General features: G+C 43.1%; 2 protein-coding genes and 1 long non-coding RNA gene across 8 annotated transcripts in view; 1 reads left to right on the forward strand and 2 right to left on the reverse strand.

Moving 5' to 3' along the window:
- Positions 1 to 10,152, forward strand: part of pigg (phosphatidylinositol glycan anchor biosynthesis class G (EMM blood group)) — a 28,511-nt gene extending 18,359 nt beyond the window's left edge. Inside the window, exons 10-13 of one of the 6 annotated variants that reach the window (XM_088430758.1) lie at positions 2,519 to 2,840; positions 4,178 to 4,341; positions 6,543 to 8,506; positions 8,581 to 9,429. In XM_088430758.1, the coding sequence (XP_088286884.1) occupies positions 2,519 to 2,840; positions 4,178 to 4,341; positions 6,543 to 6,765 (709 nt within the window). In that variant the 3' untranslated portion in view covers positions 6,766 to 8,506; positions 8,581 to 9,429. Of the gene's footprint in view, positions 1 to 2,518; positions 2,841 to 4,177; positions 4,342 to 6,542; positions 9,431 to 9,802 lie in introns of those variants that run through there. The other 5 variants (XM_088430763.1, XM_088430761.1, XM_088430764.1 and 2 more) reach the window with 5 other exon arrangements.
- Positions 7,914 to 10,517, reverse strand: LOC148413510 (uncharacterized). Its single transcript, XR_015867558.1, has 3 exons — positions 9,720 to 10,517; positions 8,557 to 9,602; positions 7,914 to 8,486 (listed from the first exon to the last, which is right to left on the reverse strand). It is a non-coding gene; the product is annotated as an uncharacterized LOC148413510 (long non-coding RNA).
- An 875-nt stretch (positions 10,518 to 11,392) lies between these two features.
- tmem271 (transmembrane protein 271) lies at positions 11,393 to 13,104 on the reverse strand. Its single transcript, XM_088430813.1, has one exon. The coding sequence runs from the start codon at positions 12,385 to 12,387 to the stop codon at positions 11,596 to 11,598; it is 792 nt and encodes a 263-aa protein (XP_088286939.1). The 5' UTR covers positions 12,388 to 13,104; the 3' UTR covers positions 11,393 to 11,595.

Consider the following 13,104-nt stretch of genomic DNA (forward strand, 5'->3'; position numbering starts at 1 on the left):
CACTTGAGGTGGAAAATCCTAATGTCTACACCTCAGTCATCTTGTGAACAAATGCACATTTACGGCCGGTAATGACTTTTTACCACAGCGCCTTGGAAATAAATTACACTTCACAAGTGTGGAGACCGCACTTTGCCGCCATGCCGTACCTTGCCTCACTCCCAAAGTCAGCCGGATTGGGCTTCAATGCACCATAGAAAATGGATACAATGTCACGCAGAGATAGTTCCATGATTTATCGTTTCTTATTGTTTGTTATCCTTTAGTACCATTCAGAATTGTAGTTGGACTAAATACACCGGCTCAAATCTGCGACCCACCTGGCAAATTCGCTACTTTTGCTCTGCATTAATTAATGATGAGTTCAATATCTGCCATATTGTTTGGAGAGTTATGAATAATATAAAGAAGTGTATAAAGTGTATTGCTCTGCCCCTTTCCCCTGTAACAGGTGCTATAAAACACGGCGATTAATAATACATTTCCATTGCTTGCGCAGCTCCTTTAGGGTCTGCCATTATGCTCGAGTACTTTTGCAGCTTTGACCGCGTCCTGTTGCTCATGAAATGCTGCATATGGGTAGAGCGCTTTTGTCTGGAAGCAGGCGTTTGAAAAGAAGCATGCTCATGTGAAAATGTTTGTAAATGCTCGTTATGGTACTACATTACTACCTTTTTTTTTCAGACATTCGATACCAGTTTTTGGGAACCGATACCCACACAAGTACTGAAATCCTGAGAAGTCATTGATACCAAATTTCAATACTTGAATTTCCCCCGAAATCAATGACAGATCAAGAAGACATTCAATACCACTTTTTGGGGGCCGATACCAGTGCAAGTATTCAACTCCTGAGAAGTCATCAGTACCAAATATCGATACTAGTACTTCTAATGTACAGCATTTCCCCCAAAATCAATGACAGCTCAAGAAAGACTTACCCATTCCAATTTAACATTTTCCTCAAAACCACAAGAAATGAATGGAAGTTATTTTTTCTGTTTATTCACATTTAAAGCTACCTACACCATCATGTTTAAAACAGGGGACGAGAGTACAATCATGTCCACTGGATGGCATTATCATGCTTTGCATGAATAAAAAATGTCTGGTCCCATTTATAACTGCCTGCGCTACAACTATAGAAGACGGTTTCTTTAACATCTGTCTAAATTTGTCCACATTTCATCTGTCACATACACTACAAGTGAAACAAAGTTCTGCTGAGGTTAAATTTAGTAACAAAAACATCTTTAATTATAGAATTAAAACACTTCTATCGTCAGTTGGATGGCAGATTCTCATTTATTATTAAATGTCTGTCTTTAAAATAGTTAAAGGGATAAGACAGTTTCACGGACATTTTTCCAATTGGTAATGACCAATCACAGCTCACCTGTTGGTCATGTGATGTTCACAAGCCGAGCTGTGATTGGACATTACCTGATATTAATTTTTATACTTTTCATTGGTATATGTGTGTTAGCATTTTTTTTACTTCATGAAACCCCCATAAGAGTGTAGTATAGCCATAGAAAAAGTTTTTTTTCCTTCAGGCAACTCCTTTAGTCTGCCAGTCTCATACTTTAAATTATTGATATTACCTTGGCTCACTGTGTACTCACTGAAAGAATGGAACAAAAACACAATATATTCGGAATAATAAGTGACTAAAATGTGAAATGCTGTAACATAGTGATGAAAATTAACCAGTAATTTACTATTTTTTGTCAGAAAAAAATGTATGCTTGTTATGTCTCCTGGCACGAATTGAAATCGGGTTTAAGGTCGTAGGGATATTTTGGGTCGATGCTAAAGTTGTAATTCCCACCAAAATTTTCGTTAATGCTGTATATACATTGCCATTTTTCAAGCGTCATATTACTGTAATTGACCAAGTATAAGATGCACCTGTGTATAGGACGGACGCACTCGGAATTTTAGTCTCAGTTTTAGCTAGTTTTGAAAGCAGATGCTGGTTTCATATATAAAAAAAAATATAACAAAACAGAATAAATCTCATCATTGTAAATTCTTCATTCTTTTTTGTGTGTATTCACATTCGTAAGTTATATATTTGCTGTGGGTTAAGTGTGTTTCAGATTTCCCACATTGTGAGCGATCAGTGAACGCTACACCTGTGTAACGGTGAATGCGCTCCAAGCAGTTGTTGTTTTTTTTTTCCTTTTCCTCGTGAAGCAGCTCAAGTTCATTTTATCATAAACACTTGAAAGTCTCTAACCGGTGCACTCATAATTGAATAACTTCATAACTTTTACATGATCCTCTCAGATTTAGTAATATTCCTGCGCGTGAACTAGAGTGGACTCGGACGTAAGTTCAGCCCGCTCGCTTCTTTTATTGAAAATAATGCCATAACAAGCTAATACAAACTGCTGCCAAAAGACTTAAGCCCTCCAGCTCATTCCGTTACGGTAATTATTGTAAGAATACTGCTGGTGAAAAAATGACGGTATTTTTGAAGGATTCTAGAATGGCGATGGATGACGTTTGTCAGCGTCTCTTCCAGGGGCACCGTGGAGGCACGCTTCGTTTACGTCTTCGTTTTGGGTATCCTCTTCACCGGCACCAAGGACCTGCTGCGATCGCAAATCATCACGGCCGACGCCAAGTTGAAGAGCAGGGGACTATGGGAGATTTACAGCGGCCTGGTCTTGCTGGTCTCACTCTTGTTCCGGCCCCACAACCTGCCGGTTTTGTGCTCCTGTCTGCTGATCCAGACGCTGATGGCCCAGTTCATCTGGGAGAAGCTCCACTACGACGCGGCCCAGACCACCATCATGCACTACTGGTTTGGACAGGCCTTCTTTTACTTTCAGGTAAACAAAGAAAAAACAAAATCAACACCAAAAGTATTGATGATTAAAATTACGTTTGGTATTTCTAAAAGCTTTGGTTTACGTTTTTAGGGGAATAATGTAAGCAAATATTTGTCTCCTCATCTTTTCACGTTGATGAACGCTAGACTTTTTGGCTTTCCCTGAACAAGCGTTTCGTTTTGAGGTATGGGCCAGTTTGTGCAAATGTTGAGTAGGAACCTCAGAGGACGAATTCCGCTGCAACGGAGCAAGCGTCTGTGGAAGAAATGAATCACCGCAGCGATGTGAAAAATGGTCAAACCTGATTCTCTTACAACAGTGACTCATGAGAAAATCTCAAGTCACGATTTTCTTTTTTTGGGGGGGGGGGATTCACGTAACAATTTCTCTCAAGGCCATTGAGATCGTGTCACCAGCGCAGAGACTGTTTTCGTGCAGTTTCGCAACCTTGCTCACTGTAAGATTGCTCATTTCTTACTAATGATGTCATCACGCAGAAAGATGGCGGAGGCATCTCGGCATGAAAACCCGCACAGAGTTGATTCCCCGCTTCTGTCGATCTCCTTCCTCCCCCGCAAACTCATTAAGACTGAAGGAAAAATTGCTTCAAAATTTGCTTTAACTCATTCACTGCCATTGACGGCTTTTGACGTCATTGATCCATATTAACCTGGATGGCAGTGACTGAGCTAAGCACCAACGTTACTTAACTATATACAGTATATATTAAATTTGTTTCAGAAGTCATTTCGTAACATGAATATTTCATAAGTAGAGCCGCTTTTTACATGTAAATAGCCTAATCCGTTCCAAGCCACCTAAATGCTCCTAAGACCTTTAAATTAATATTACTAAATTATAAAAATGCATCAAAAGTGGTAACAAATACTTATTACAATTACATTAGTGCATAATCATTAAAATATATCATGTAATTAAAAAAAAAAAAAAAGTTCCTAAACTCTTTAAATTAATCATATTAACTGTAGCAGTTGACAATATGAATGCAGTTCACTCGTTTGCCTTGAGGAGGTGCTGGTGTGTTGGTGATGAGTGCAGAGAGAGAGAAAGAGAGAGAGAGACACTTTTTTAGGGCGTTTAATTTGTACATTTTTATTTTACATTTCCAGTGATCCAGGAATCAAGTCCACAGAAACAATAATATTTTTTGGGAGTATTTTTAGCATGTCCGTTTACTTAAGTTTAGTTTGGGGTCATGCGAAGTCCTTCCAGTGCCATTTGGCTGTTTAAATATAAAAATTGCATCTACTTACGAAAAATTCACAACTTTTTTTGGTGGGGGTAATACTAAAACAAAACGTTGCATATTTTTTTAGGGCAATTCCAACAGCATCTCAACCATCGACATCTCAGTGTGGCTCGTCGGTATGGACAACTACATCGAAGCGCCCGCCATCTTCTTGACGGCCCTCAGTACGTACGCCGGGCCACTGCTTTGGGCTTACCACCTTGTCTGTTACCTCAGCTCGGAGAGAAACAGGTGAGCGCTAAATATTTCTGTGCTCAATAAACCGTATGGCGGCTCCAATGGGATTTTGCGGTCGGAGGATCATAAAAAGCTATCTGCTGATGGTGCTTTCCGCTACTTTATGCTCTGTGTTATGTGTGTTATTTTATATTTTTTGCACCAAAGCGTATCCGTACGTCCGCTTTAGCGCAGCTGAGTCCACAAAAATATTCCATTTTGCAAATTCATCCTCGCTATCGTTTCACACAGACAGGTTTGATAGTGATTCACTTACTGCAACGCGAGTCATGTTTACAGAAGTTGAAACGCTTTTATTTGGATCACCCTGAAATTTAGCACGCTTGGTACCGAGTCTGAGATCGCAAAATAGATGTTTCAAAAAAAAAATGTGAACTTTCAAAGGTTCATTTTCCCTCGGCCTACCTCTAGCGCTACGCAAAATCGTCACTGAATTAAATGCTCAATTTGTGCACAATGTTACAGTATATTTACCTTTTACTATTTTCTCAAAAGGGGGTGTGACTATCAGTGTGAGGACGTCAGGGAGTATGTAAGATCTCAAGCATGGTTTCTGCACATCAAATCAGCTCATTTTTAATGCTTCAGCAACGGGTCATTTTCCTTTCAAATTGAGAGCAAATCAATTGGAACGTGAGGCCAAAGGAAGTTCTAAAAATTATACTCAATTATTTGAAGTTTTTAGGTTATTAAAATAGTTGATAACATTAGGTACACCACTTCTGTGAGTTACGTTAGTGTTACCAATAACAATAAAAAAAAAAGTTTAAAGCACACTGCCCTTAAGTAGAACATGTGTTGATTACTAATTAAAATGAACAGAATGCTGACTATTGCTTCTGTCGGGTTACATGTCCCTCATCACACACTTTTGCCAGAAGCCCAAATGCGAAATCACGCGGGGATTAAAGCCCGCGCCGGCTTTCGCTAATGAATTTGAGCAAGCGCAAGAGAATCTCGCAAAAAGCAAATAAATTCAAACGCAGCTCTCCCACATTGATCCGTTTCACCGGGCGTCCGTAACAAGCGGGCGAGCGGGGGCCAAATTACATTTGGTCTAACAGCGCAATTGATTTGCCAAGCCGCCGTGTTCCAGCGTCCTCGCCGCACGCTCGGCGCCCGCCCCTCCCCGGCCAGTCGGTACCATGTGGTTTGCCGCCTTTCGATGAATGCCGCGCACGCTTTCGTCGCGGCGGCAGATGACTTTCAACGCCGCTTTCCTTATCAAGGGATGTACCGTAATTCCCCAAATATAAGACGCACTCGAGATGGGGCCTGGAAATTTGATGAGGCAACTTCATTGTAGCCAATACTGAGCACGTTTGCTAATAATATGTTGGTACACAGTAAACACACAAAACATAAATTGTAAATGCTTTTGTCTATGCTAGTTAATAATAAGAGCCAATATTGTAGAAATGATTTTAAAGACAGTTCCTGGCGAGGAGCTTGAATTTGTCCCGCCAAACTGGACTCCTTCCCGCCTTCTCCTACCTGATCTCCATTTGTTCTCTTCCCCCTCCTTGGAACCTGCTAGAAGTTCCCTCCCCCTCACCTGGGATTTTTGCCTGCTCAAATCTCCTCATTTACACACCAGCGCACGTTCTTTCGAGCGAGGAGATGGAGTCGTCGTCTTTTGTGTCACTCGTTTTATCGGCAAGTTGATAAGAGTCACTTTTGGTCTAAGATCTTCGATTAAAAAAAAAAGACGTAAATTGACCCTTTTTTTAAATTTTACAGCTTTTGCTTCTTACGCTCAGGTGGCTGTTTCGAGTGTAATAAATGCAATTAACTCATTCAATCCCAAAGACGTATTTTCACGTTCTTATTGAAGAGGCCGGATATTGAATGACAGATATTTATTTATGTTTTTTGTCCCTTGTGTCCCTTGTGCCTTTTTTTCAATGTTTTCTCTTTGATGTGAAGCTCATTTGATGTAAAGTTGAAAGATTTGTACCTTAAACCTTTTAGCCAACCACTTGTAAAAATTTGGAATTAAAAGCCTGGCCTCTTGGGGGAAAAAGACGTAAAAAGACGTCTTTGGGATCGAACGGGTTAAGATAAAATCGGGTAAAGCCAATTAGCTCCGTCCTGGCAAGAAAGCTTCAGACTGACCTCGGGCAACGGGCCGCACGCCAAGACAAACGATGAAAAGAATTTCAACCGGTGCCGAAGTGTCGGTTTTGCCGTCGCAGGAGTCCCGTGGCGGTGGGCCACGGTTGCTACTGTCTGGCCCTGCTCAGGTCGGTGCCGGCGGCGGCCTACATCGTCCTGGTGACCGTCCTGCGCTACCACCTCTTCATCTGGAGCGTCTTTTCTCCCAAATTACTGTACGAGGCCGTGCACCTGCTGCTCACCGCCGCCGTCTGTCTCGTCTTCCACACGGTGGAGCAAAGCCGCCGTTCCGACGGGGCTTAGCGCCGCTTCTTCGCAAGTAAGAGCCGGCACTGACTTTCCCAAGGAAATTCAAAGTCTGATCATGTGAAAATGTTTTTTTTTTGGGGGGGGTTGTAAGATCTCAGGGATTCCCAAGTTGAAGGCTGCTCAGTTATACAGGGCAACGTTTCATATTTGGCTTGTAAAATCAGATTACCGTATTTTTACAACTAGAAGTCGCGCCGATAGGCGGCAAAAATTGAGCAGAAAACAATTTTTGCCACAGGTGAGGCACAGGTCGTAACATCAGATGGAATATTCAAGATTTTCCGTTTTTTTTTTTGACCCTAGTGAGGATAAGCAGCTCTAGAAAGTGGATGGATGAATGTGTAATATAACACCAACGGAATACTGCAGGATTAAATAGCGGTTCAAACTCAAAATCGATACTTCCATAGCGTCTCCTTTTGTTTCATTTTTTGATTCATTTGACTGTACATATAACACATTGCGCATAATTCATATTCATTCATACAAACGCACACACACACACACATATATATATATATATATATATATATACACACACAAACACACAAACCTATGCCTAATTAGCTAATGCGCGCAAAATCCCAGGTAAAAACAAAATGTTATATACATATTAAAAGTAACTAAAAAGTATAAAAAATGGAGTGAAAATGTAGTGATGTGGGCCGATTTCCGATCACATGATCGGGGATGCAGACATCCCTCATATTTTTTGGAACTATGCAGCCTTCTGTGTTTGTCACGTTTTACGAGTGATCCTACCGGATTTGAATATTTTCTGTATTTTGTCATTTTCTGTAATGTTCCAAATCAAGTGTTGAATGAAAAGGGGCAGGGTGGTAATTTATGGATTTTTTTTTTTCCTTGTTTGTGAAACCTTTTATGCATTATTTATGTTCCCGATTTTTAGAATAAATGACCTTTCTTGAATAAAGGTTGTGTGACTGTTGCTGGCAAAGACAGAGCTTTAAAATTATATATATATATATATATATATATATATATATATATATATATATATATATATATATACACACACACACACACAATATACTGTATACAATAAACAGTATTTAATATATTTTACTTCATATATTGTTCAACCTCCTAAGTTGGACCAGGCAAATAAAAAATATCTATTTTATGTGGGTTTTTTTCCAACAAAATAAACACACACACTCACACACACACACCAAAAAACAAAAATGTTCAATCACCATTTGGTGTTCCAATCAATTTGCTCTTAATTTGAAGAGAAAGCTATACCGTTCCTGTTACAGTATCAAAAAGCTTGAAATGACATTTGCTGGTGCCTTCACATACCCCCATTTGAGAATCACTGTCCCATCCCTGTCTGATTAATTCTTATGTGTTTTAGTTCTGGCTCACCTGCCGGAAAATTGCGTTGCTAATAATAATGTGCATCTTTATGAAACTCAACAAAATAAAGGCATACAAAATTTAGTAAAGGAGCCACTACAACACAATTTAGCAAAAAACTACTTCATGTTCCATTTGATTTGCTCTGAATTTGAAAAGAAAATGTTGAGGTCCTCTCATAGTATTAAAAAACATTCAAATAGATTTCCTGATATAGAAAACCTTTTTTAAATGTGTTTTTTTTTTCTTTGTCCGGGGGTGAACTCCAATATCTAATCATCGGACGTGAGCTCAGACCAAGCCGCATTAGCCCGACTGGATTATTGGACTTGCGTCTGGAAGCAAAGTTGCGCATGTGAGTCGGAGTTGCTCCTGTGAGGGAAAAAAAAAAAAAAAAAAACTTACCTCAGCTGCACTTTGATGCTCCAGGAGTTGTCTGCTAAGTGGCGCATGGCGGCGAGCCAAAGAGGTTATTACAAGTTTCCAGCTGGCTCCGCTGCACAAGCCGCTGATGAACGCCCAATTCACCGTCGGGGCCGGCAGATTGTGCCGCCGCATCTCCAGCTCCCCGCTCGCTCCAAAAAAGTGGATATTGTCCGCTTGCGTACGCTTACTACAGTACGGTAACTCATTCCCCGCCAGCACAGTGGAAATAGATTCTTGACTTATATACAGCGCGGTTAAAAAGTATTTCCCCCTTTCCTGATTTCTGTTTCGTTCGAAAAATGTTTCATTTCCTCTGACCAATTTTAAATGTGGTTTTTAAATTATTTGATTCACTCGGGGTACAAACCAATCTGATGTGGGGAAAAAGTATTATAATTTCCCAATTATAGCACACAGCTGTGTACAGGATGCACCCTTAAATTTCAGATCAAATTCTGGTATTTCCTGTTACCGTGCATAAGATGAACCAACACTTTGGCGCCAATGTAAAAACTACATTAAAACAGAATAAATCTTGTCCACTAAACTTTTCAGATTTTCTTGTGTTCAAATCCGTAAATTATATATTTGTTGCATGTTAATTTACTCGGCCATTGGTTCAGTCTGCTCACTTCTTTTATTGAAATGAACGCTGGTAGCGAATGAGTTAATTCACACAGACAATACGATAAATAACTCCCCAAGGCAAAACGTCAGCGTTCCTCCAATAAATGCTCGCTAATAACGATTTCCAGGTTGAAGCTTGTACATCAGCAGTAAATCCCATTTTGGTCAGCAAGGGCCCATTGTTGAGCTTTTAAAAACCGCTGAAGCTCTCTTCAACTTGCAGCAGGATGGCCAACAGACAAATGGATGCGTGGCTAATAAAAGGCTTTTAGGGATATTGATTTTCTTTCGACAGCATTTTTTTTCCTCTCTTGGTAGACACTCAAAATATTGCTCCATGCTCTCCTCAAAAAATCTCATGAGGTGTCTCATCTCGTGGGATTTGTCTGGTCCCGTCCCTAGTAACAAACATGAAATCCGAAAGCGACATTGCAAACTGGAAAATTTAAACGTCATTCTTTCAAATAACACATTTTGCTGAATCTCGTCAGCCATCTTGTCTCGTGGGATCTTACCCTTTTGATGCAACTTCCTCAGACCTCCCTGACGATCTCCAACGCCACCCATCAACATTCATCATTCTTCCCAATTTCTGCAGCGCCATCACTTGCGGCGAGACGCTCCCGAGACGCCTCGGAGCGAGGACGCGGGGAGATGCAAGTCAGCGATTTGCTGCCTTGTGTGACCACGGCTCCGGGCTCATTACGCTAATGCAGCTCCACAATCCAACTAAAGATCCCTCACGCGGAGAATAGCCTCTCGGGCCCGGAGAACACTGATTTTATGATAATAGACGGCGCTAACTTTTACAATGGAATTAGCGAGAAAATCGCAATCGCCTTCGAAGCGACGTAATGATAAAACGGCTTTATCAATCGTGCGCTTTTAGCAATCCGTAGCCGGAGGCTGCGTAACTAACGCGTTCTTTAAGGGCGCCGTCCAACTTTGTGAGACCAAATCGGACTTCACAATAAAGCATGCTCGCCGATGGAGCTGGGAATAATAAAAGGCTTGATCGAGTACGCTCAATATTCTCGTCTAGGCTCGAAGGCTTCCAATGAAATCACGTTGGCGCCGGCTAGCAGTTTGTCTATAGCTCACGCTTGTCATAATTACGTGCCGGGAATTCGAAGAAATGAATGGCGCACATTGCGTTTCGGCAACGGGATTGGAGCGCGTGAATATTTGAACGCGAATAGACGAGCTCTGTTGGTGTGACAAATATTGTCTTCGAAAGTGCGTTAAAGGACGTTATGATCACAGGACTTTATTTTCGCAAACAGCGAGGGGAACATTCACACGAGTTTCGTCCTCTCCGTCTTTTATCGTCCCATGACTTACTAAAAACATATCCTTACGTGGAACTGTTTTTTTTTTAAATAATGAGAACACGTTTTTGTTATTTCTTTGTATCCGAGCACCAAATAGTTAGCAAAAGGATTAGCATTAATGACTATGTGCCAATGTAAGACGAAGTTTTTTTTTTTTTTTTTTTTTTAATGAGTGGCAATGCCAATATGGCCGCCGTGAGACCGATTAAACGAACTTCTTGCGATGTGCTAAACACGTGGTGCGTTCGAATGGACATTTTAAACTCAGCAAAAATGTATCACTACCTATTCTAGATTATTTATCAAAATAATACCTGCAGTCACCCTCTTCGTAATTTACCTGCCAACGCTAGCTGCTAATGGGAGCGTTGACCTATCACGATACACGCCAAACGCGAGGTGCATTCAAACGCGTTCGGGCATTTAAAAATCAGACATATTGCATTTATTAATTATTACTTATTCTAGAAAATAAATATTAATACCTGCAGTCACCCACTTCCTAATTTACCTGGCAATGCTAGCTGCTAACGGTCTGCGCCAAACTTGAGATGCGTTCAAACGCGCTCGGACATTTTAAGCTCAGAAAGAATTAATTTATAATTACCTATTATAAATGTATGTATTAAATTAACGCCCTGCTGTTACCCACTTCTTAATTTAGCTGCTAACGGGAGAGTTGATTCGTTCAAACACGCTCGGACATTCTAATCACAGACAATTCGTTTAGTTACAACCAAACCAACCATTCTCTATGTCCTGCTGCCACCCACTTCCCAATTTACCCGTTTTTACACATTAAAACACCGCGACAAAAATCCCAAGAACGTTCTGGGGAAAGTTGACTGTGCAAGACGTGAGGTTAAATATACTTTTTATTCACAAGTAGAAATCCGGACAGCAAATATCCCAACACAAATGTTACTGCACGCAGCCGGCCTTCTAGTGCAGCGCGAGCGCAATTCGGCCGCTTTCAGCGGCCTGTTGCTCCTCATAGCGCGGCCAAGTGAAGCAAGGCAGCCGGAATGGAGCAACGGATAAAGTCGCTTTGGGCGATCGGCTACGCGTGGCGCGCCTCCGCGGGGAAGATGTCCTCGTAAGCCGGCGGCAGTTCACTGGGGAGCGGGTAGGAGAAGGGGAAGCACCGGTCGAGCTCCGGGTCCGCGGGGGAGTATCCCGGCAGCTCGACGGACGGGTGCCCCCCGCGCCGGGCTTCGGCGCCGCGCTCGTCCGCCACGCCGACGACCGCCAAGTTGATGTAGGACACCGGCTGGAAGTCCGCCGAGGAGCAGTCGCGCTCCTCGCCGAAGATGATGGGCCCGGAGCCTTGCCCGCGGACCTGCCTGTTCCTGGAGAACTGCGCCGCTTTGTACCTTTGGATGAGCACCAGGTTGACGAGCCCCAGGAGGCACTCGAGCGTGCTGAGCACCGCGGAGATGAGCAAACTCCGGCGGTACTCCGCGAGATCCTCGCAGGCGCGGCTCATCCGCGCCGAGTGGACGCAGTAGTGCGAGTACTTCCTGTCCACCAGCGACGCGGTGTCCCCGTCCACCACGGCCCCGGAGAAGGCGGTGAGGACCCCCAGGAGGAACACCAGCACGCCGAGGAGGACCAGGTTGCGCGCGCGCGGCTTCCCGCCGCAGCAGAGCAGCGCGACGCCCAGCAGGACCTGGCCGCTTCCCAGGAGCAGCCCGGAGTAGAAAGCCCCGGCGGCGGCGCCCAGGTGGAAGTGTTCGCGGACGCTGGAGCCCAGCGAGACGCATCTCAAGCCGAGCACCAGTTCGCTGAGGGCGCACGCGAACAGGAGGCTGCTGGACACGATCGCGCACAGTCCTTTGCCGCTCGGCTTCATCGTAGTCCGCCTCGGGTGCCGTCTTCATCCTCCGTCTGGTGCGGGAGCGCCCCGGTGGCCGGCGCTCATCGGCGACCGCTTTTCCCCCTCGGCCGGTTGGGATGCGGCGACGGCGGCGGCGGTGCTCCGCGCCGCTCTGGCGTCTCTGCGCATTGCCGAAGCTTTACGGGAACGCTGCGAATGTTCGTTCATGCCAGGAAGGCATGGCCCGCTTTGCACTTAGCGCCCCGTCGATAATCCATTGGCGAGCATTGATCACGCGTAGCCCCGCAAAGTTGGGTGCCGTTTGCTTCCGCGTCGGAGAGTCGTTTGCAGGCTGAGGGGGTGTGTACAGTAGAAGAGGCAGGTCCGCGATGTTCCCCCGCGTCGTTCATTTACAGTGTTCCCTCGTTTCTCGCGGGGGTTACGTTCGGGAAAATGCATCTTTCTCGGCGTTTTCTGAAAGCCGTTCATACTTTTTACACTTAGTCTTTATTTTTGTGATCAATACAATGTCTTACTACACGTGGTCATTTTTGTTGAGGAAAAAAAACTCGCCCTACTCTGTACATGGTCTTTTTTTTGCTAGAAAAAAGGCTTACTATACATAGGCTATACATTTACGAAAATTAACTTTCAATCAAATGTCATTTTATAAAATAAAGAAACATTCACTTCACGTTCATTTTCGGTCCGTTTTTTTTGCGGAAAAAACGCCTTTTACATGTTCTTTTTTAC

Source organism: Hippichthys cyanospilos, chromosome 13 (assembly GCF_059441005.1).
Source record: "Hippichthys cyanospilos isolate Australia breed blue-spotted pipefish chromosome 13, RoL_Hcya_1.0, whole genome shotgun sequence".
Classification (NCBI taxonomy): domain Eukaryota; kingdom Metazoa; phylum Chordata; class Actinopteri; order Syngnathiformes; family Syngnathidae; genus Hippichthys; species Hippichthys cyanospilos.